The sequence below is a fragment of the Serinus canaria genome, chromosome 23 (genome assembly GCF_022539315.1).
Source record: "Serinus canaria isolate serCan28SL12 chromosome 23, serCan2020, whole genome shotgun sequence".
Classification (NCBI taxonomy): Eukaryota; Metazoa; Chordata; class Aves; order Passeriformes; family Fringillidae; genus Serinus; species Serinus canaria.
Genome location: NC_066336.1, coordinates 5,069,346 through 5,092,235, shown reverse-complemented (window position 1 = coordinate 5,092,235; position 22,890 = coordinate 5,069,346). Strand labels below are relative to the sequence as shown.

The 22,890-nt window shown below is 49.9% G+C and overlaps 2 protein-coding genes and 3 non-coding genes across 7 annotated transcripts; all 5 read left to right on the top strand.

Moving 5' to 3' along the window:
• Positions 1 to 4,182: 4,182 nt before the first annotated feature.
• On the top strand, positions 4,183 to 17,713 carry PABPC4 (poly(A) binding protein cytoplasmic 4). Of its 3 annotated transcripts, none has more exons than XM_030232692.2 (16): positions 4,183 to 4,312; positions 4,568 to 5,119; positions 10,481 to 10,674; positions 11,059 to 11,174; positions 11,632 to 11,771; positions 11,949 to 12,043; positions 12,623 to 12,760; positions 13,341 to 13,436; positions 13,878 to 14,150; positions 14,387 to 14,474; positions 14,727 to 14,843; positions 15,339 to 15,466; positions 16,038 to 16,131; positions 16,225 to 16,355; positions 16,433 to 16,532; positions 17,367 to 17,713. In XM_030232692.2, the coding sequence occupies exons 2-15, from the start codon at positions 4,927 to 4,929 to the stop codon at positions 16,517 to 16,519; spliced, it is 1,890 nt and encodes a 629-aa protein (XP_030088552.1). In that variant the 5' UTR covers positions 4,183 to 4,312; positions 4,568 to 4,926; the 3' UTR covers positions 16,520 to 16,532; positions 17,367 to 17,713. The 3 variants fall into 3 exon arrangements, with proteins under 3 accessions (XP_030088552.1, XP_050839143.1, XP_050839144.1); XM_050983186.1 differs by having other exon boundaries at positions 4,224 to 4,367; XM_050983187.1 differs by lacking the exons at positions 4,183 to 4,312; positions 13,878 to 14,150; positions 14,387 to 14,474; ... (4 more) ...; positions 16,433 to 16,532; positions 17,367 to 17,713 and adding an exon at positions 13,662 to 13,860 and having other exon boundaries at positions 4,448 to 5,119.
• On the top strand, positions 13,053 to 13,188 carry LOC115484721 (small nucleolar RNA SNORA55). Its single transcript, XR_003945429.1, has one exon. It is a non-coding gene; the product is annotated as a small nucleolar RNA SNORA55 (small nucleolar RNA).
• Positions 13,666 to 13,793, top strand: LOC115484720 (small nucleolar RNA SNORA55). Its single transcript, XR_003945428.1, has one exon. It is a non-coding gene; the product is annotated as a small nucleolar RNA SNORA55 (small nucleolar RNA).
• On the top strand, positions 14,941 to 15,073 carry LOC115484719 (small nucleolar RNA SNORA55). Its single transcript, XR_003945427.1, has one exon. It is a non-coding gene; the product is annotated as a small nucleolar RNA SNORA55 (small nucleolar RNA).
• A 1,238-nt stretch (positions 17,714 to 18,951) lies between the features above and the next one.
• On the top strand, positions 18,952 to 22,829 carry PPIE (peptidylprolyl isomerase E). The gene is made up of 10 exons (XM_030232701.2): positions 18,952 to 19,031; positions 19,108 to 19,206; positions 19,727 to 19,770; positions 20,347 to 20,373; positions 20,532 to 20,613; positions 20,725 to 20,825; positions 20,924 to 21,047; positions 21,134 to 21,319; positions 22,278 to 22,420; positions 22,516 to 22,829. The coding sequence occupies exons 1-10, from the start codon at positions 19,001 to 19,003 to the stop codon at positions 22,582 to 22,584; spliced, it is 906 nt and encodes a 301-aa protein (XP_030088561.1). The 5' UTR covers positions 18,952 to 19,000; the 3' UTR covers positions 22,585 to 22,829.
• Positions 22,830 to 22,890: the final 61 nt, after the last annotated feature.

Genomic DNA, 22,890 nt, shown 5'->3' with positions numbered 1-22,890 from the left:
GCAATGTAGTGTTGAAGTGAATCTGCTCATCCAGCCTGCCTGGATCACGGAAGCGACCTGGGGAGGTCGTTGGTGAGTAATTTTGTGCCAGGTTCTGATCCCTGAAAAACTTCAAAAAAAAGGTAAGATGCAGATTTTAAGGTGACATCCCCTCTGATCTTTTTATAGCTCTTGGTCATTCTGGCCCCAAGACTTTTTACTTTGGCAAAGGAGTCAAAATCAGACGGGTATTCACCAAGGCTTGCCCTGAGATTGGCAATAGAAGAAATGATTTTATTTAGGGTCTACAAAAGTGTCAGGGAACAGATGGGGTCTGGCAGAGCCTTGCAGCCAGACTGAGGGCTCGCCCTGGTCTCCTGACCCTTTGCAGCCAGGACCAGAATAACCCCTGTGGCATCTCGCTGTGGGGAAACACTTTGGACTAAACAAAGAGCCACAGCTGAGAGCCTGTCTCTGTTTTGAGGAAAGGACCAGTAAATGATCCCTCTTCGTCAAAGATGCTTGGGAGAATTTTACTGGGGAATGGTGGGAATTCAACTTCCTTTCCCATAACTCCTTCTCGCTGCAAAATGCCTTTCAAAACCGCCCATAAATCCCTTCCTTAAGTGCTGTGTGGGGAATTGCTGGAAGGGAGCAACTGCAGCTGTGCTGGAGTAATGCAGCATCCGTCTGGAAGCGGGGAGAAACTTCAAGGGCAATAATGGGGCTATTGATGACGGCTCATCCCGCTGGTGCCTGGGCTGCCCTGACCCGGCTGGAGGTGGCGGTGGGAGCTCAGTGCTCTGCTGTGGCCTCGGCCAGAGAGAGGAACCAGAACCAAATTCCCCTCCGTGGGAGGCAGGCACACAAACCGGCCCCGCGGGCTACAGGGCTAAAACAAAACAGAGACAGTGGAAAAAAGAAAAAAAAAGAACAAACCCACTTCCTGATCTCCGCGGATCAAACGGGAGCCAGGGTGGGTGGAAGGGCATCGGTTCAGGCCCGTGGGGTTTTCTCCCCACAGCAACACGGTGATTACAGAGCAGTAGCTCGGGATTGCAGCTTCATTTTATTTTATTTCCCAGGGTTTTCTTTAGCCTAAACCCTAATGCATCCTGGCAGCTTTTGATCTACCCTGCAGGGGAAATCCCCGAACTCTTGGTGCACTCCCTTCATCCTTGTTCTTCAGGCAAAAAAATCCTGATGGAGAAGCCTGTGGGAAGGCGTGGGCAGCTCGGTGGCACAGCGGTGTTAAACAAGGCTCCCACCCAACATGGAACAAAACAGGGTCCTGATGAACGAGCTCGGAGGGGACAGGGACACTCCCAGGCTGTGGGAGATCTGCTGTGCTGCAGGTGCTGCAGGAGCCAGCCCTGCTCTCCCAAATTCCCCTGCATGAAAAGCATTGCTTATCTCAGCTCTGCTGCTGGCTGCCCTGGGTGCAAGGTTCTCCCTCCTCCCTGCCCGTGGAGCAATCCCGCCCTGCCATCTGCTGGCGAAATCCTAAAGCCGAGGAGGAGAAACCCGAAACCGGGGGCAGCATTTGGTGGCAAGCCTGCCATCTGTGCTGAGAACTGGCTGATCTTTCAGGGTGACCATCAAGGACTGAGGCACGGCTCAGACACACGGTGGCACAGCAGCTTGGGAGGCCTCTGGGTGATGGATGGGTCACCCACCAGCACCATCGATGGGCACGGATTGGCCAGATAAAGCCATTAACAGATGTCCCTTCTGCCCCAGGCGCTGCTGAAGGTCCTGAGAGGGCCAGCTGGGAGCATCTCAGGTATCTCAGGTCACCAGGAGCAGCTGTGTGGGAGCTCAGCACATCACTCCTGATGTCCAGAGCTACCGAGAGAACCCTTGGGGGGCTCGGGGGTCTTGGAATGTTGCCAAAAGCACTTGGTGGATGGATTTTGATCCATCTAGGGATGTGCCACCGATGTATGAGGAGATGGAACCTGTGGGAATCACTCGGGTGTGAATGGTGAAGGGAAAACATAATTATAGGGTAAATCACAGATTTTGGGGTTTGGGTGCAGGGGGGTTGTGGAGACAAGATGGAGGAATCAAGGCATGTCACAAGACTGTTCTTTCTTCTTCTTGTCGTCCATCTTCTGCTGTGGTGTTGGCACTTGGGGATTGGTCTGGGGTGAGGGTGTATCCGGTGACGAGGGTGACAGGTATTGGGGATAAAAAGTAAATATGATATCCGTAGTTTTTGTTATAAAAGATGTGCCCGCCTTGGGGGTGGTCAGAGTGCCTTTGGCTGCCGTGCTGGTCAGATCCCAGTCGGGCAGAGAAGGGACTTTATAGATAAGATATAATAAACAATTCTGAAGACCGAAAAACCCTGGAGTCCAGACTCATCTTTTGAGATCCAGCCTGCCAGAACCATCCTGAGCGTGTGTGGGAGCAGAGACGAACAGCCGAACCCCATACAGCTGCACTCGTGTGTGGAGGGCACCAAGAGCAGGGTGTCCCTGGGGCAGTTTTGTACCCCCAGCCTGTTAGTTCATGTGGGGAGTGAAAAGGATCGAGCAGGACACAGGACTGTGCCTGTCTGCACCGAGTCCCCTGGGAGGGAGCACAAATGTCACTGAATACGTTTCAAATCAGAGCCGCAGCGGCTGCAGCAGCCAAAGGGCGTTTTATGTGGAAACACGCTCTTTGAGCTGGGCTGTGTTTTGACTTTAGCTGTCAAAGCAGGAGCTGAACACTTCCACAGCGACATGCCTGTGTCGTGTCCCTGCTTTGCCAGCGGAGGAGGTGCCAGCTGTGAAGGACCAAGCACAAAACAGAGGCAGGTGTGATCCCACCAGTGTGGCCTCGCAGCACCGTCAGCTGTTGGAGAATGATGAGAGCAGGAGGAGGAGGATTTGTGTCATTCGTGTCTTTCAAGACAGAAAATATTGCAAATCACTACAATTTGCTTTGCTATTTTTACCTTTTTTCTGCTACTCTTGATTATTCCACTGTAGTGGAAGATTATTCCACTGAAGGGGAAGATATTATATCCCATTTTTATGATAACGTTGTATCCCGCTTTTAAAGCAAATTAAAGGCAATTTAACAATTGAAAAGCCACAATGCCTAGCTAACAGACTTAGTCCCCCTTAACAGGACAGCCACGGAGCCTGAAGGTCACTGATGAATCACAGAATCCTGCACTGCCGTGTCCTCACGCTCCGCTGAAGATGCTGGAAATAGATAATTACGGATCTCCCCGGAGCCGATCTCGTGAGCGTGAAGCCACGGGACAGCAGAAGAGGGGGGAGAATCCCTCTCCCTTTCCAGCAGCTTTCTGTTGGGAGCTGTTTAAGCCAGGGAAGAGGGACTGACAGGGAAGAGCTCACTTCCATGGGGAGACATCGGGACCCTTGGTCCCGCTCCAGGGCAGCCCTTGATGGGAGCTGGCACAGCGCCGGGGCTGCCGCAGGAACTCGCGCTAATTTGGGGGAAAATGATGCTCTGAAGAGGAGGAGGAGAAGGTTGTGGGAACAGCTCCAGCTCTGACCGCTCCTCATCCCGCTGCCAGCGACACCTCCAAAAGCAGAGCTCGGAGCAGCGAGAAGAAAAATCCCAGAGGAATTGTTCTCTCTCCTGGTGCATTCCTCTGCTCCGTGGCCCCGCTCTCCCCTGGAGGCTTCTCTGGATTTTTTTTTTTTTTTGTGTTTTATGGTGGGACTGAGCTGCCCTGTGAGACATCTGCACGTGTAGGATGGGGTGGGAGTGAAAACAACCCCAAAAACTCTTCTGGGGTTTGCTGCTGTGGATCCATCTCCCTGCCAGCGGCCCACAGGGGATTCCTCCCTCAATCTGTTGAGGTGAAACTTGTGTTTTAGCTTATGGCTGTTGCTCCACGTTGGGAACAATGAACATTGGGACATTCCCCTGACACCCCTTGGGGATATTTTATGGATTTATGGCATCCCCTCTCAGCCTTCCCTCCTCCAGGCCCAGCTCCCGCAGCCTCCCCTCATGAGGGCGATGCTCCAGACCCCAAACCATCTTTGCGACCTCTGCCGGACCCCCCTCCAGCATCTCCTTGCCTTTATTACCCTGAAACTAATCACGCAAGCGACACAATTTCCAACAACGATTAACTTTAATCATTCCCAACGCGGCCCGTTCTCCTGTGGCGCCCCCGAAATGGCGGGAGCCGGCCGGGTCCTCCCGCCCGCTGGGGGGCGCCGCGTGCGGCGCGGGGCGCTCCGGGCCGGGCCCGGCCGCCTCCTCTCGGCGGCATCGCGGCCCACTCGCGCCGCCGCGGCGCCTATAAAGGGCCGCCCGCCGCCCGAAACCGCTGCTTCTCCGCCCGCCGCGCCCGCACTGCGTGAGTCGGGGTCGGGACCGGTGCCGCCGAGCCCGCCCCGGGTCGGCGCTGCGGGGTAGGGAGCGCTCGGGGGAGCGCGGCGCGCTGGGAGAGCGCGGCGGCCGCGCCCTGCCCGCCCTCAGGCCGCCGCGTGCCGCGCTGGTTTATTTATAATACCTCCAGGCTATCTAGCCGAGCCAGTTTTAAGAGAAATAGTTGTATTAGTGCGCGTTAGGGCTTTGTTTATTTATTTATTTATTTTTTTTATTTCCTCAGAAAATCAACGGGCCGCCGCTCTGCAGAATCTGGGCTAAATCGAAGCGAAAGATAAAAAGACGTTGGGGTTTTAGGAGGTTTTTGCCTCAAAGCGCTCGGGAGCCGGCGGATGAATTTTGGCGTTTTATCCGAGCCCTGCTCTCCAGGAGGCTTAACTTTGGGGTGTTTTTGCTGATTTTTCAAGCTTGCACAACCCTCTCAGCTGCTCTGCGTCCTGGTGCCAGCCCCCTTGTCCCAAGCATCTGCCGGCCGCAGCTTAGGCTTTAATTCAGAGTTTTGAGTGTTCCCCAGAATTAATATTTATAAGAAGCTTGACTCGAGACCGGCGAGTGGAAAACCCCAGAGGGTGAGAGGGGAAGATGAACACGGCCGCCAGCAGTTACCCCATGGCCTCGCTGTACGTGGGGGACCTGCACCCCGATATCACCGAGGCCATGCTCTACGAGAAGTTCAGCCCGGCTGGCCCCGTGCTGTCCATTCGGGTCTGCAGGGACATGATCACCCGCCGCTCCCTGGGCTACGCCTACGTCAACTTCCAGCAGCCCGCAGATGGTAAGTGACAATTGCAGCCACATCCATGGCTTTTTTTTCCCCCCTCTCATTTTTCCTCGTTTTCCCCCACTAATTCACCTAGCTGCCCATCACGCCGTTACAGGGTGAGTCGTCTCTTCCTGGTGGTTGCAGCTGGAATGGTTTTTTTACTGCTAGGTGTCTGCAAAATGCGCTGCTTACTAACATCTCTAATTTTAGACAGGCCTGTTTCTTGCACTGATAGTAAATTTCAATTTCAGAGATCTGTGGTTTTTTTCCTCTCATGAGAAAACAATCCCCGTGGTGTTTCCCTTCATTCTGGGGTGGTTTGGGGCTGTTTCTATGGGGATTTGTGCTGCCAGTCCTAGCAGAAAAAGTTCAGAGTAGGCTGAGTGCTCAGTCAAGTGACTGATCTGTGGCTGCTCCACACACTCCCAGTTTAATAAATTTAACATCTCCTGTTGTTGAAGCAGCTGGATGTCCCTCCCAGTTGGGGAAGTGGCGTTCTTGCTTTAAAGTGAAATAAAACACTTTGTTCAATGTGTGGAGAGCCAGATTGTCTCATGTGCAGAAGCCGCATTTGCTTTGCTCTTGCCAGACTCTTTTTATCACACTTTGTTTCCTGCTCAAAGCCAGGTGTTGCAGAGCTGAAGCAGCACATGAAAGATGGGACAGGAGAGGTCATTTTGGAACACGTCTTTTCTGGAAGGAAAATGGGTCAGCATTTTCTGCCCCAGTTTTCAAAGCTCTGCCTGCTGACTGCTGCAAGTTTATTGCTCCGTGCTGGGATTTAACAGCATCTCTGTGTGATAGAGGCATCCAAGTAGAGACAACAGTGATCTTTTTCCTTGAGTTCAGAATCAGTTTACAGCAGCACAGATTTCAGCAACAAGTAAACTTTACTTTACATTTTTGCAGAGCTTCTCTCCTCTCCCAGGGCAGTTCCTTGTGATGCATTTCCTTGGGTTATCTGACTGAGCACTTTTGATCCTTTCCCTTGTCATGCTGATTAAAAGCTGACTTGCACCCCACTGCATAATTTCTCATTCATGGCACCAAAAAGCTCTTTTTTTGTTGTTTTTGGCAGTGTATTTGTGTTTTAAAGATTTTTCAGTGAGAAAGAATGAACCTGAGAGCCTCCCTGTATGTGTGGTCCTACCCTGCCTTGAGTGCAGCTTTTAAAACCACCTTGGTGCATTTTTATGCTGAACAAAGTTATCCCAGCTCACCTGCCTTCCTCAGGCTCTGAACTCATTTTACAGGATCAGAGACATAAAAACAAGCAGCAGAAACAAAGCCAGGAAGGAACTCCAGCTTAGATGAGATAAATTTTGGGGAGATGGGCTGCAAAAGTGTAGATAAATTTCTCTCAAAGCAGAGAAGAGTGATCTCAGAAGGGATCAGTGGCTGGTCCCATGTGCTTTAGCACATGTACAACTGGGGGCCTTCCCAATATATTCCAAGGGAATCTTTTATGGTAATAAATAGGCAGGAATTTAGGGGGAGGTTGCACCATTCTGGGCTGCTGGGGAGGCAGCAGACATTTTAGGAAGCTCCTGGGCTTGAAGTGATACTTGGAGCTGGTAGGTGGTGTCTTGTTACTGGTAGGTCTTAGAAGGTCAAGTGGTTTAAACCTAATCATTGAGTGAATATTGGGACAGGGAAATAGTCAAAGCCCTCCTGCCCTCGTGAAGAGATGTGAATTTCTGAATTTCTCCTGTCAAACTGCAGCATGTGTTACCCTGCATAAACACAAAACCCAGCTGCTGCCCTCCATGTAATGCAGCACGACGTGGACAAATATTTTGGAAGAGGGTTGTGATCTCTCAAAAACAAATTTGACTACGAAGAATATAATTTTTGTTGTAAAATGCAGAGATTTGGACTGTTTTCAAGGTGGCACTTGCCTGCATGAGGCTTCCTGAGAGGAGGAGGGATTTTGTGTTTTTTTTCCAGGAATGCATAATCAAAAATGCACTTGGCTTCATCCCACTAAATCTGAGAAGAGCTGAGGGGAGCACTGTAGGAATCTGATGGGATTTATGGTTGAGAGTAGGTGCTTACAGTAATCAGGAGGTTTTGTGCTCTGCAGACTTCTTGTGGACACGTGGTCTGCTCGAACTGCTGGTAGGTGTTAAAAAGGTTGATAAGTGATAGTTTGCATTTCCCTGGCACCTTTTGTGGAAGGGTGGAGGCTTTGTAAATCTGAAGAAAGCAATGTTTTAACTTTATTTTGGTGTGTTCTAAGGCAGGACTCTGCCCCTGTGTCCACAGAGCAAATCAAGCAGCCAGAACTCTTCCCCATTTCAGGGCCACGAGGAGCTCACTGTCACATCTTGAGCATGCTCTGCACTTCCAGGTTCCTGTGTCCAAACTGGGCCAGAACTTGTGTTTTTCTTTACGGTTTTTTCGGTGCTGGAGTGATGCTGCACAGGCATTGTCTAACTGGCAGCAGTCTGCTGCAGAGAGGTTATTTTTAGGGAAAATGAGCTCTGCTGGTTTTGATTGCAGTAACCAGGGAATGCTGAATTCTGAGCCTGTCATCCTGTGATAGGCAGGGTGAGGAAACACTTCAAAGTTCTGGCTAGTTCAAGCTCAGCAGTGGTTGTTAATATTTATTCTTTTTGACTCTGCAGAAGGGAAAGAAAACCAACTCAGCAAACAAGCTGAATTTCTCTTTTCATGTGTTCCGTGCAATTGAATTCCAAACTTCGACAATAACAAAAAGACAGCTCAGGGCAGTGAAGCAGAGATAAGGTGTTCTGAAAGTGTAGGGAAAACAGAATGTTTCCCGAGCTAAGGAGGATCCCAGGGCTGGAAATAGATGTGTTTCTGCAGGAAAGTGTAGATAAACTTGTTTGTTCTCCTCCTTGAAGACAGGAGGAGCTGTGTAAGGCAAATCGCGAAGTTAAAAGGGAAGAGTTGGTACTGCCACAGGCTTCATTGCAGCAGCATTTCCTTGTAATCTCAGTGATTGAGGAATTTAAATCTTTTGACTATGCACCATCTCTTTTTTTCAAAAAATAAGTGGCTAAATTTGCTCTGTGTGCTTTCCTTGTCAGGACTTTTTTGCTCGGTGACCTAAGTGAGAGCCTGGAGGTTTGGGGAGAATGAAACTCCTTGTTTGGAGTTTCTCCTGGGTAAATCTTGGGGTGTGAGGTTGGTTATTGATCTTCATGCTGCTCAACCACAGCCTCTAATTCCAGCATTGTGTTAACTCTGCATCTGCAAGGGAGGTTAATTGCTCTTGAGGCCTGAGGCAAACTGCAGTGAGTGTTCAGGTGCTCTCCCCATCAGAAAGGGAATGAAAAGCAAGCCTGAAAGGGGCTGTGAGCGTGTTTTATGTTCTGTATGAGCCACAGTTGAGTCTGCTGGAAGGATGACAGGAACCAGTGGGAGAGAAACAGATACAGGAACTGAAATGGCTGAAGCTTTGTGGCTTAAATAGAAGAAAATGAGAAGGTGTTTGCTCAGATGAAGGAAGTGAATCAGATCTGCTTGGTGTGAGTCATTCACAGAACTCTTGCAGATCCTTTGCAGGTTTTCTGAGGTCCTGGTGTAGAGGAGTTGCATCTCCACCTGTGGGTGTGGCACAGATCCCTCGGGGAATCCTTGTAGGGCTTTCACAGCTCCCCAGAAGTGGCTGGGTGTAATAATAGAGTGGAACAGTAGCAACCTGCTGAAAGAGCCGTGCAATGGTATCTGCTGAGCTCGGGAGAACCGGGAGGAACTTCCTAACTGCTCTGGAGCTGGGTGCTGCCTTGGAGCCATCCCGCTCCCCCTGGGCACAGCCACTGCTTGATCTGCTTGTCACCTTCCAGCAGGAGCCTGTTCCTGCTGCAAATGGTATTATGCACCCAGTTTGTGCCCTTGCCAGCACATGCTTCTGCAGGACCTCTGCCTGCTATAAATAAACACTGCCAAATTTGACAAGCTGCTCTGGGTCGCCTCTGAGCTGCCTACACCAGGAAAGGACTGCAGGAAGAACCTGGCTTGCATGGACTCGAAACAGCAGCTGAGGAGTCGTTTTAGCCTGGCAGTTAATTGCATTTAACACCTTGGTCTAAGCAGAGCTGTTGGAGTCCTTAAATTACATTTTTTTTCAAGCAGAGCTTGTTTCCAACTGGATTTGTGTGGGGGGAGAGCAGTGATGGTCCCACTTCAATTTGCAAAGCAGCAAGAACAAAAAAACACATTGCAAAGCACATGAAAAATTCTGAGAAACTCCCATGCAGTAGTGGAGGCTGGCACTGGGGGTAGGGAGTGCAGGCTTTGGTGGGCAGTGTTCCTTTGGATTCCTGGAGGTACTTTTGGGACATGCTGAGTAAGTTAATCAGGCTGCACGAGCCAAGTCACGTGCAAGGTGTTCAGATTGGGGTTTTTTTCTTCCTTGAATTTTCTGCTCCTGAAATCTAATCAGCAAATACCACAGGGTGAAGGTGGCCTGGGACAACTGAGCCAAACAAATGTGGAAAACTTGGGTTCTGCCCTGTTAATTTTCCTTGATTTTAATGCATGTCTTTCCATCTCTTTGCCTGCTCCATGCTGGGAATTAAGACTCTTTCTTTCTTCTCTGCCTGCTCCATGCTGGGAGTGTTTTCTGGCACAGAACAGTGCAAGCATCTCAATTTTATGAACAAGATCCTGATGTGTGTACGTAATGATCCTTTTAATACACCAGCAGGCAGCAGAAATAGCCTCGTGGAGGGGGGTTTCAGTGCAGGTTAGAATGACAGTGCTGGTGTTTGAGAGCTTAGATAAACACTTCCCTGTTAATCAGATGGGGTGTACAGACTTTTTCCCCCCACCCAGAATTTTCTCAACTCTCTTGTCATCTTTAGCTTGGGCAACTTTGGAATGATTTTTTGGCCACATAAGTTATGTAGAGGCTGACTCATGTCCTCACAGCCAGCCATGTGTTCGTGCACATTTTCCCTGACCTGACAGGGAGATGATCCTTCTCTCTGAATAGAAATGAGGATGGGGAGATGTGAGCTTCATGGAAAGCAAAACAGCCACACAGTCACTCTTTTTACTTCATTTATTTTTTACCAGAGTTTCCTGTTCCTTTCTTTCTTTGAGTGGAGTAATTTACCTTTATAATAATTCAGAATATGACTAATTAACCAGGCATTTTGATATCAGTTTTGCTGTGGTGGTGAATATATTGCTATAATGTAAATTTAAAGTCTGTGAAACCTTTTATACACTTTGTGGCTGTGCTTCAAAGACCTCCCTGGAAAATTGAGTTAAAAGTCATTGATCACCTCTGATAGTAACCCAGATGAGCTGAGTAAAATTCAGAGAAAGAATCACCCACCCACTGGAAACCTTTATTTTTTTAACCAACCACAGAAAATCTGTTCTTGGCTTCTCTTGCAGCTGAGCGAGCTCTCGATACCATGAATTTTGATGTGATCAAAGGCAAACCCATTCGCATCATGTGGTCTCAGAGGGACCCTTCCCTCAGGAAGTCAGGGGTTGGGAATGTCTTCATCAAGAACCTGGACAAATCCATTGATAACAAGGCACTTTACGACACATTCTCAGCGTTTGGAAACATTTTGTCCTGCAAGGTGAGATGTGGTTACATTGTCCCGTTCTTTTAGGGTGGTGACATGATCAGAGATTTGAGTGTAGGTAGTGCAAAGGAGCAGAACCACAGAATATTCCGTGTTGGGACACACAAAGCTCATCGAGCCCAACTCTTTAAATGAACGGTGCCTACAGAAATCAAACCTGTGGCCTTAGTGTTAAAACAGAATCCCTGAAAGGCAGAGCTGACCAAAAGCTGAAATTACATCAGATTTGGTCATGAAGGGCAGGAATCTGACACTCAGGTGGTGTTTCCCAGGAGCTGCCCCTGGTCAGGAGCTGCCCCTTGGCAGTGACACATTTTGCCCCGCTGGCCCGTGGCAGAGGAGGGACGCTGACAGCTGCCTTTGCTCGCTCTCCTGCAGGTGGTGTGTGATGAGAATGGCTCTAAGGGCTACGCCTTTGTGCACTTTGAGACCCAGGATGCTGCAGATAGGGCCATCGAGAAGATGAACGGCATGCTGCTCAACGACCGCAAAGTGTGAGTGTCACAGGCGGCAGCAGCAGCGCTCACATGCTCCGGGATGCATCTCGGTATTAACAGGGACACACAAGGCACTGGTTCTCCTGGCCCAAGCCTTGGCCTGCTACCTCTCCACTCCAGGGCTGGTGAGTGACCCTGCCCAAGCCATGGCCTGCTACCCCTCCATTCCAGGACTGGTGGGTTTCCCTGACCGAGCCTTGATTTGCCACCTCTCTGCGAGCGGGCTGGGGTGGGTTCTGTCTAGGGCCAGTGGGGCTCCTTGGCCAGCCACAGCACAGGTGATTTTTCTGGTTGGTCTGTGGCCTGTTTGTTGTCCTCTGCTGTCACCCTTTCTTGTCCCCATTCCCAGCTCCTACTGCACACTCATTTTTTTTGCCTCGCCGTAAGTCACACATTATTTTTTGGCTCTTGGAACCGATCTGTTAATTGGGATTTTTGTTTTTTTATCTTACAGATTTGTTGGGAGATTCAAGTCTCGTAAAGAGAGGGAGGCTGAGCTGGGAGCCAAGGCGAAGGAATTCACCAATGTCTATATTAAAAACTTTGGGGATGACATGGATGATGAAAGACTAAAGGAGCTCTTTGGCAAATATGGTAAATACAGAAATACTTGTATTGAGGCTGTGAATTTCATGAAATGTGGTAGTTTGAGTGCTGCTCTGTAGTCCCTACCTGGGTCACTTTAAGGCTGAGGACATGAGGAGATATTACATGGAATTTAATAATCTTGAAATACTTTTGAGATTTACTAACCCTGTCCCTTGGTAACAGGTAAAACTCTGAGTGTTAAAGTGATGACAGATCCCACTGGAAAATCCAAAGGCTTTGGCTTTGTAAGCTTTGAAAAGCATGAAGAGGCCAACAAGGTATGACCAACTTTTATGTTGCTTAGGTAACTGCAGAGAAGAAAAACTTGGTTTATCTTGGGAGCCTGTTTCTGAAATGGAAGAAAATTCTGCCTTGAGCATGACCTCTTCTAGATGTGGGAACTTGGAAACCTTTTGCACCTTAATAGTTTGACATTCAAGGGTAACTTGGCATCCCTCCAGTTTCCTAGATCCACACAGGGGTATAATCAAGAATGTTAATTGCTGAAGAAATACTACAGTGCAGGGCTGAAGGAGGAGGAGGGCACCTAGAGTGAGAACATTGCTCAAAATGGTCTTTTCTAAGCAGAATGCTTGTTAAAATGTAGTTTTAATTACAAGAAAGGGTGGGGATGTATTTCCCAGTTAGCTCAGCACTCTGTGGTGTGTCAGCTTGAGCTGTGTGATAACTTCAGCTTGTCTTTAATGAGCTGCTGTTAACAGGAAATGTCCAAAGGTAACGTGCAAACTCTGATTTATTGGCTGACACAACGTCAGCTCTGGGCAGTCCTGCTCTGACAGGATCAGGGGCTGTCCTGCTGCAGCAGCTGAGAGTTTCCTCTTGACCCCTCTGTGCAGGCAGTGGAAGAAATGAACGGGAAGGACATCAATGGGAAAATGCTCTTTGTGGGCAGAGCACAGAAGAAGGCTGAGCGCCAGGCAGAGCTGAAAAGAAGGTTTGAACAGCTAAAACAGGAGAGACTCAGCAGGTACCAGGTGAATAATGTTTATTTTTCTCAATTGAAACACTATTTCTGATCTGTTGAAGGAATTGCCAGAGCAGTTATTGTCCTGTGAGACATCCTGGGTTAAAACACAGAGGTTGTATTTGGTGGCAGAGGGGGCATCAGGGCTTAGTCTTGGTACTGAAAGTGTTTAGGAGGAGTGACTCAACAGGCATGAAGTCTCCTTGACTTTCAAATGGGGATCCCTGGAGGGATGGGAAGAGACAGCACAACTCTGCACTGCTCTCTGTAATTTGTGGCAGAACTGGGTCGTGTCAGAGGTGGCATCTGCAACTCCCCCACTCCCTGAGGTGCACTGCTGGACTGGGGACATGTGATGATGCCACAGGAAGGCAGAGGAAATCCAGACAAGCTCCCTTTCACCACAGTGGGACTTGTCTCTACGCCTTTGCAACATTTATCACCTTCAGCTTTGGGTGGTGTGGAAGGAATATGATGCCAAATTAAGAGTTTTCAGATAAATTACAGCTCTGGCAGATGGGTAACAGTTGATGTGCTTAAGAATTTTTTTTTTAATGTTGTGAATGTCATGCTGTTCTTTCTCTTTCCAGGGTGTTAACCTGTACATTAAAAACCTAGATGACACTATAGATGATGAAAAACTGAGGAAGGAGTTCTCACCTTTTGGGTCAATAACGAGTGCCAAGGTACTGTGGGATTTGGGTGTTACTTGGATTTTAAAGCCTGAAGAAGGAATTGTCTGCCATGGGATTGAAGGGATGTTCTTATTGTGATTCTGAAAACACCTTGGCCAGTAAATAGTGGGATTGTACTGAAAACTTCATTCCCTTACAAAAAGGGGAGTCAGGAAGTGGCAAACATGCTTGCTTCAGGTGGTAGGCATGACATGGCACTTTCCTCTCTGCATGTAGGACTGCACCAAATCTTTCCCATTCCTTACTGTGCAGTGTGGGCCTGGGGACACATGGTGCTGACAGCAACGCAGAGCAAATCCAGACAGGTGACTCTTCATGAGAACTTGTCTCTACACCTCTGCAACAAGTTATGTGCTGCCTAAAATCTTAAAAAACACAGATTCTTCCGCTCAGTTGTACTGGTGCTCCATTAGCAATTGATCTTTACCGCAGGTGATGCTGGAAGATGGACGGAGCAAAGGGTTTGGCTTTGTCTGCTTTTCCTCTCCAGAGGAGGCCACCAAAGCTGTGACCGAGATGAACGGGCGCATCGTGGGCTCCAAGCCCCTCTATGTGGCCCTGGCCCAGAGGAAGGAGGAGAGGAAGGCCCATCTCACCAACCAGTACATGCAGCGCATCGCTGGCATGAGGGCCTTGCCTGCCAACACCATCATCAACCAGTTCCAGCCTGCTGCTGGCGGGTATTTCATGCCTGCTGTGCCCCAGGTGAGCTCCCGAGGGGTTTTTAACATGTGTTAATCTCACCGAGCCTTCCTCATGCCTGTAAGCAGCAGCTCCTAATGAGGGGTGCAGCAGTGGGGTTAATTCTGGGGCTTGCCAGCTGCCTGTTCTCTTAATCCGACCTGAGTGTTGAGTCCTGGCAACAGCTGCCAAAACACGCTGTAAACAATGTTTGTGCTGCACTTGGATGTTGCCTCTGAGCTTATCTGATCTTCCCCCAGGCTCAGAGCAGACCCACTTACTATGCACCCAACCAAATGACACAGATGAGACCCAACCCACGATGGCAGCAAGGAGGGAGACCTCAAGGTGAGAATGCCAGAGGCTGTTTTGGTTTGGAACCCTTTGGGAGCTGTACTTCCCAACAGGAACAATCGATGCTTTCCTTTGTGGGAATGGTCCTGAGCAGGGCCAGGAGCTGGGCTCTGATCCTTGTGTGTCCCTTCCAACTCAGCATACTCCTTGATTCTCTGATTCTCCCTGTGCACCACCCCTGTAGCTGACTGTCCTGCCTTGCCAGGTGATTCCCTGTTGAGGATTTCCCCTCTTTCCATCCTTTAGGTTTCCAGGGAATGCCCAATGCCATGCGCCAGTCGGGGCCCCGGCCCGCCCTGCGCCACCTGGCCCCTGCCAACGCCCCTGCCTCCCGAGGCCTGCCCGCTGCTGCCCAGAGAGTTGGTAAGATGGGCTCTCTTCTGGCCTTTCCCCCTCTCTGGGAGGGAGGAGGATGCTGTGGAGATTTGGCTTCTGCTCCCAAAGATGGTGGTTAGAGCCAGCACCTGCTGCTTTCCCGTTCCTGGCTGTGCGGTGCAGGGCTGGGGGCACTCGGTGCTACAGCACAGCAGTGGAAATCCAGATGGGTTCTTCTCCACTGGTTTGGGACTTATCTCTACACCCCTGCAACACCACCCAAAAATCTCTGTAGCTTATGGGTTTTGCTTTCAGAGGAGGGCAGCCAAATGAATTTTTTCCCCAGTGATCAGCTGTAAAACAAAAGGTGTGGAATCTATGGATTGGTTCTCTGGAGAACAGCCCCTTTTTGAAGTAGCCAGCTACACTTCGGTTTCTAAAGAAGTATCACCATGCAGGGCATAGTTTGAATTAAAACCAGACATCCCAAGTTGTGAGCACGTTGCTGCAGGTGTTTGTCACTGCGTTCTCCTTCCTTTGCAGGTGTTGGCACAGCAGCACAGAATTTGGCTCCCCGTCCTCCTGTAGCTGCCCCTGCTCCCAGGGCTGTCCCTCCTTACAAATATGCCTCAAGTGTCCGCAGCCCACACCCAGGTGTCCAACCTCTGCAGGTACCACTGGGGCTGGGCTGGGAAGTCCCTGCAGTTTCACATGCTACTGAAGTATTTTTATAGAAACTTCAAGCTCCTTTTATGACCCAGACAGTGTTAATTTGGAATTTAAAAACCTGGCAGTTGTGCCTTTGCCAGGGGCACCCTGGTTGGTTTATCTGTCTTGTACTCACAAGCCCTTTTGTAGCCAGACTGGCTGTAAGGATATTTTTCTTGGTTCTTTGTTCCTGTTTTGCAACCATTTAAGTCTCTCTCCTCTTTGCCAAGTTCTCACTGGGGTATCATTGAAAGAGTGAGCACCATCTACACCTGGCTTTCTCAGCATCTCATGATGTTTGATCCAGTTTTTGTGAGATATTTATGGTGTTCCTGTGTGGCATTCCTGAGTTTTGAGCTCCAGACTGGCAGGGAGTGTTTGTGAACCAAGGGCAGCTTACCTGCCCTTTTCTGAAGCTGAAGTGTCCTGTAGGCTTGACAGAGATTGTGTTTTAGGAGTGAACACCTTAGAATTGTCTAAATCCGAAGCAATCAGCCTCATCCTTATTTCAGAGCCCTTGTCTGCCCTTTTCAGGCACCTCAGCCTGCAGTGCACGTGCAGGGCCAGGAGCCACTGACAGCCTCCATGCTGGCTGCTGCCCCTCCCCAGGAGCAGAAACAGATGCTGGGTGAGTAAAACCCCACTGCTCACCCCTCATTTTTCATCCCCTCAGGTTTCAAAGATCCAAACTCATCCAGCTGAACTCCTTTTCCTCCCTCAGGAGAACGTTTGTTCCCCCTGATCCAAGCTATGCACCCCAGCCTGGCGGGGAAGATCACAGGAATGCTGCTAGAGATTGACAACTCCGAGCTGCTGCACATGCTGGAATCTCCAGAGTCCCTCCGCTCCAAGGTGAGCTGCTGGGTCCCTTTTTTGTCTAGAGAGGGCCTCTGAGCAGGGAGGAAATCTCACTGGGTTTGTGTCCCCAGGTGGAGGAGGCTGTGGCAGTGCTGCAGGCTCACCAAGCCAAGAAAGAAGCTGCCCAGAAAGTGGGTGTGGTTGCTGCTACCTCTTGAACCAGGATGACTGGTGAGTGTCTCAGTCCTCAGCTTCAGTGAAAAGCTTCCAGAATCAGTAAATAAAACACAGTTATCAGTGAACAACTCATGTGGGTCTGTGACCAGCACTTACCCGATTGCAGTCCACTCTTCAACAACAAAAAGCTCCTCATGTAATTTCTCCCAGCAGAATATTTGTGTACAAGTTAGGAGATGTTAATTCTGATGCTTATTGAAGGGATCTAAAGATCCTGGAGTCCCTGGGGTGTTCCTTGGAGCTGACAGGCTGGGGAAATGAGTCTTGTGGAGCTGCTGATGTGGGAAACAGGCACATTTTGAGGTTAAACAGGCACATTTTGAGGTTAAACAGGCACATTTTGAGGTTAAACAGGCTCTTAGTGCCCATTCCTTGTCCTGGAAACCATCTGCCTTCAGGATATAATAAATGCTGGAAATGTTTCACTGGATAGGTCTGTCCACACAAGTGGTGTCACCTGTTTGGGGTTGGCTCCTGTTTAGTTTGAGTAAGGATTTTGATTCTTGGAACGCCTCTTCCTGTTTCTCATGATCCATTTTTCTGTGGGTTGTCTGGAATTGCCATCTCCAGGACTTTGTGCTGCTGTTTGTGATCAGATGTCACAACTCAAGCTGGTGAAGAATGATGAGTATTCTTATTTTCACTGGGTGGTCTAGCAAAGAATTTGAGTTTATTGTAGATAATAACAATTCCTGATCATCTGACCACCACGAGCAGCATCTCTGTACCTTCCCAATTATATTGGAATCCTTTTTCCTTGGAATGCTGGAATATTCCTAGCCTGGAGCAGGGTGCTGTGAGTAACTTCTCTTCCTTTTTCCCCTCCAGGATACAAAGAAGCCAAATAGCCCTTTCCTAGACATCAGCTCAAGATGTTTGAAGATCCTTCAGTGTCCTGCAGATCTCAAGGCCATGCATTGTATCACATAGTTATATTGCATTTTGTAAATTAATCTTAAAGATCTTATTTAAAAAGCCAACTCTGAAGCTTGAGGTTTCCAAAACCAGAATCTGGGGGGTTTGCAAGCTTTTCCTTTGCCAGAACAGAGCTGCCCCTTGTGTCTTCTAAAGAGGACGTTGAGGATTTTAGGCTGGAAGTATTTTTGTGAGTTTGTGTTTAATTGAACAATCCAGTTTGGAAAGTTTGGGAAACATTTATCAATAAAGGAATAAACTTGCACTGTGTTTGTCATCATTTCTCTGTTGGAGGAGTAAATGTGCTGTGGCTTTGTGAAATGGAACTGATGGGTGGTTATTGGGGGGTGAGTGCATTAAACAGGAATTTGGCTTATTCTGCTTGGTAATTTTGGATAATGAGTATTTAAAATCGTGCCTGGGGCTGTGTCTACAGGGGTGATGGCTGTAAACAGTGATCTCAGAAGGGCTGGGGAGATATTTTCAAGTGAAGGGTACAAGGGTTTGGCCTGTTTTTGTCATGGGCTGTTCTTTGTTTACAATTCTACATTTTCTGCTGGATCTTTAATGGTCCTGCTGCTCCTTTATACTCAAAGGTGGCTGAGTTTTACCACTGGGGTCGACAAATCCTTTGCAAACTCATTTTGGGTGATCCTTTTGGATAAAAAGCATTATTCAGACCCACAGATCGTGCACTAAGCTGGGGGAAATCCTCACCAGTCAAAGCTCCACCACCTCCCCAGGCTGGGGCTGAATGGCTCAGAGGCTTTGGGAAAGCCTGGGATGGGGTGGAAGGATTGTGCAGGTGTGAAAAATGCCAATCACTCCTTTTAAAAGCTTAAAAGTAATAAAATGGTTATAAAAATAGCAATATAATTAGAGTAATAAAAATTTGGGACAATTAGAATTAGGACAATAGGAGACAACAGAAACAAAGAGTTATAGACACTTTTTCTGGGCAGCATAAGCCTGAAAAAGGCCCCATGTTAACAGAGGGTTAACCCTTAAAAACAACAGCCTGTTGCATCTTCATCCATGATGCATAAATCCCATTCAAACACAGGATTCTGTCTGGGCAGTGTCAGCTTCCTCATCATCCTAACAGTGTTGTCCTGGCTGAGCAAGGCAGGGTGAAGTTCGTTTCTCCTGATAATGGGGCAATAAATTCTTTTTCTCTGAAAGATTCGGGTGTCCTGTGGCTGCTATCTCGGTGCGAGTCCTTTCTTTAGGAAAAAAAGTATCCTACACAGCATAGTTTCTATTTTAATATTGTGTTTTAACCTAAAACCATAGTTACCACCCTACTTAAGAGAATTAGAAAGCGATGCTGTATTAACACAGCGCATTTAATATTCATTTTAATCTTTGCCAAAAGCCAATGGTAAAATACACATTTTTCACCCAGGGATGCACAGGGGGCTCGGATGGGTTCTCTGTTCCAAGAGCCGAGCCGAGCCGAGCCGCTCCGCGCGGGCGGAGGGCGGAGCGCTGCCGCCGTTCCGGGGCGGGCCGAGCCGGACCGAGCCGTTCCGGGGCACCGGGGCACGATGGCGGCCACCAAGCGGGTGCTGTACGTGGGTGAGTGGCCGGGCTGGGGGACCCCCGAGGGGCCGGGGCCGCCGGCGGTGCCCGGTGACCGCTGGCCGCCCCGCAGGCGGGCTGGCCGAGGAGGTGGACGAGAAGGTGCTGCACGCTGCCTTCATCCCCTTCGGAGACATCACCGACATCCAGATCCCGCTGGACTACGAGACCGGTGCGTGCCTGGGCGGCCGGAGCATCCTTGGGGTGCGGGTTTGAGGTGCGACCCCCCGTGGGACCGGCCGGAGCATCCCCGGGTGCGGGTTTGGGGTGGGACCCCCCGTGGGACCGGCTGGAGCATCCCGGGGTGCGGGTTTGGGGTGAGATCCCCCCGTGGGACCGGCCGGAGCATCCCTGGGTGCGGGTTTGGGGTGGGATCCCCCCGTGGGACCGGCCGGAGCATCCCTAGGTGCGGGTTTGAGGTGCGACCCCCCGTGGGACCGGCTGGAGCATCCCTGGGTGCGGGTTTGGGGTGAAATCCCCCCGTGGGACCGGCCGGAGCATCCCGGGTGCGGGTTTGGGGTGAAACCCCCCGTGGGACCGGCCAGAGCATCCCCAGGTGCGGGTTTGGGGTGGAAACCCCCCGTGGGACCGGCCGGAGCATCCCCGGGTGCGGGTTTGGGGTGCGACCCCCCGTGGGACCGGTGTGTCCGTGCTGCCCCTGACCCGTCGTTTCCTTCCCTCCCTCCCTCCAGAAAAGCACCGGGGATTCGCCTTCGTGGAGTTTGAGCTGGCAGAGGTGAGGAACCAGCAAGTGCTTGAGCCATTTGGGGTTTTTGCTCCCCTTGGGGTTTTGGGATGGATTCTCTTCCTGCTGGAGAAATCTGAAATTGCCTGTGGGTTACCCACCATGACATTCAGGTGTTGTTCTGCTCTTCCAAGTCCCCACTTTTCCCATTTTCTCTTGAATTCTCACTTTTCCTGTTTCCAACCCAAACTGCTCCCCTGCCACTGTCCCTGGCTGGGTTTCTTGGTTTCATGGGCTGTCATATATTTGTCCTCTGATCGTCTGTCCTGGGCTTTGTACACAAATCTCTCCTCTCCCAAATGCTCATGGCAGCAGTAAAACATCTTAAATACAAGGGGTTAGTGGGTTTTTGGTTTTCCAAACCACATGGGGTTTGGAAGCCCCACCTGGATGGGGCTTGGATATGGCTTTTACAAAACCCATCAGTTCACACATCCCTGGGATAAATAAGGTTTAGGAAAACCTGGCAGTTGTCTTTATAGTGAGATGCTGGGTCATGGCTATGCTGGACCTGGAGAATAAATGTTAATAACGATTTTATTTTGATTTTTTTTTTATTTTTGGCAGGATGCAGCAGCAGCTATTGACAACATGGTAGGGACCCTGCTCCCACTCCTGCTCCCTGTTCCTTGGGGATGTGTGGCTTTGCTGAGAGAGCAGAAGCTGTGTCCTCTGAGCTCTGCAGGGCTTTGGGGGGCATGGTGGTTTTATATCTTTGGGTGGGCTTTGCTGTGCTTTTTTCCCCTCTGCAGAACGAGTCTGAGCTCTTTGGAAGGACGATCAGAGTGAACCTGGCCAAACCCATGAGGATTAAGGAAGGATCATCCAGGCCTGGTGAGCTGGGGAACAGAATGTCCTTGGGCATGCTTGGAGCTCCGTGCAGAAGCTGAGCTCTGGCCCTTTGGGTCAGTTCCTGTGCTCTGACCTTTCCTTTTGTGGCCACAGTCTGGTCAGATGATGAGTGGCTGAAGAAGTTTTCAGGGAAGACTTTGGAGGAGAACAAGGAGGAGGGAGGAGCAGAGGCGCCCAAAGCAGAGGCACAGGAGGTCGGAACAACAACCAAAGCCGTCTGTATCCCCAGAGGATGAGAATGCAAAGCAGAGAAATGTCACCTCAACTTGCTTTTCTTTCTTTTCCTGCCCAGGACGAGCCTCCTGCCAAGAAATCCCGGGTGAACCCCCAGGTTTACATGGACATCAAGATTGGGAACAAGCCCGCGGGGCGGCTGCGGATCCTGCTGCGCTCCGACGTGGTGCCCATGACTGCAGGTGGGAGAAGGCTCAGCCTCCCCTCCTGGGCACCCCCAGGGGGGGCACAGCTCTCACCTCCCTCCCCTCTGCCCCCCAACACGCAGAGAATTTCCGCTGCCTCTGCACCCACGAGAAAGGATTTGGCTTCAAGGGCAGCAGCTTCCACCGCATCATCCCCCAGTTCATGTGCCAGGCCGGAGACTTCACCAACCACAACGGCACCGGCGGCAAATCCATCTACGGCAAGAAGTTTGATGATGAGAACTTCATCCTCAAGCACACAGGGCCAGGTAAAGCCATCTCCAGGAGAGAAAATGGCTCAGCATCACCTAGGGCTGTTTTAGCCATGTTAACAGCAGCAGCTCTGAATTAATTATAATTATAATTATTACCATCTACATTGGCCAGATGTTTCTGCCGCGTTCAGACCCTTGTGTCACAGATATATTTTATGAAAAATCCTTTTGCCAGGATCTTTCCTCCTGAGAAGCTGAGAAGCTTCAGCTTCTCCGTGTTTTGCTGCTTTGGAATGTGATTTGGAGAATTGTTTCCCCAGCATGTGAATTGTTTTTACTTGGTGACCAATGACAGCCACCTGTGTCAAGGCTGTGAGCAGCCACAAGATTTTATTATCCTTCCTTTTCCTTGCCAGCCTTCTGATGAAATCCTTTCTTCTATTCTTTTAGTATAGTTTTAATAGATCATTTTCTTTCAATATAATATATATCTTCAAATAATCAATCAGCCTTCTGAAACATGGGGTCAAGGTTCTCATCTCTTCCCTCGTCCTGGGACCCCCGCAAACACCACAACAGATAGCAACAATTATAATTATAATTGTAATTGTAATTGTAATTGTAATTATTATCATCTACATTGGTCAGATTTTTCTGCCACATTCAGACCCTCGTGTCTCACCAAATGCATCGTTCCCTCTCCATCCACTTTATCTGCAGAATTACATAAAGGAAGAACAATTTCAAAGCTGCTTTTCCTGCCTGATTTTAAACGAGCAGTGTCCCAGCATGGCTGTGAAAGGCAGGAGCGAGCAAGCAGGTTTATCTCCACACAAACAGCTTTGCTGTTACTGCAGCTAAAAATAGCTGAGCATCTTTCCCCCTTGCAAGTGTTTCTCAGCATAATTGATTCCCTGTGGTTTCCGTGGGTTTTGATCCCCAGCAGCCTTCTGTGGGGACGTGGGGAGCAGCTGCTGAGCTCAGCCCTGACTCTGCCCTCCCTGACCCCCAGGGATGGTGTCCATGGCAAACTCGGGCCCAAACACCAACGGCTCCCAGTTCTTCATCACCTGTGACAAGACGGACTGGCTGGACGGGAAGCACGTGGTGTTCGGGGAGGTGACGGAGGGCATGGACGTGGTGAGGGAGATCGAGGTAGGTGTGAGGGCAGGGCCGTGCTGGGGGCAGAGCCCACCCCCTCCCTGCCCTGAGGATTCACTCCTGGGGTTCCTGCTGCTCTGTTCTCCCAGGCTCAGGGCACCAAGGATGGGAAGCCAAAGCAGAAGGTGATCATCTCGGACTGCGGGGAGTGCGCCTGAGCTCAGAGGGGCTGCACGGGGGCAGCCTGGCCTGCAGGGACAGGGAACCAGCAGGGATGGGGCACCCCAGGGACCCCCCAGCACCTCCCATCCTGCAGCTTCCATAGGAATTCCCCTACCAAGGGAGGAGGATTTTTCCTCCCTGGGATAAATCCCTTCCCAGCCTGAACCGCCTGGGCTGGTCCTGCTGCCGTGTTCTGGAAAAAATTTATGTTTGCTAAAAATAAAACTTAGTTTTGAAAATACTCAGGGTCTGGCTGCTGAATTGCCTCTGTGGGAGGCTGGGCTTAGAGCAAAGATGGTTTG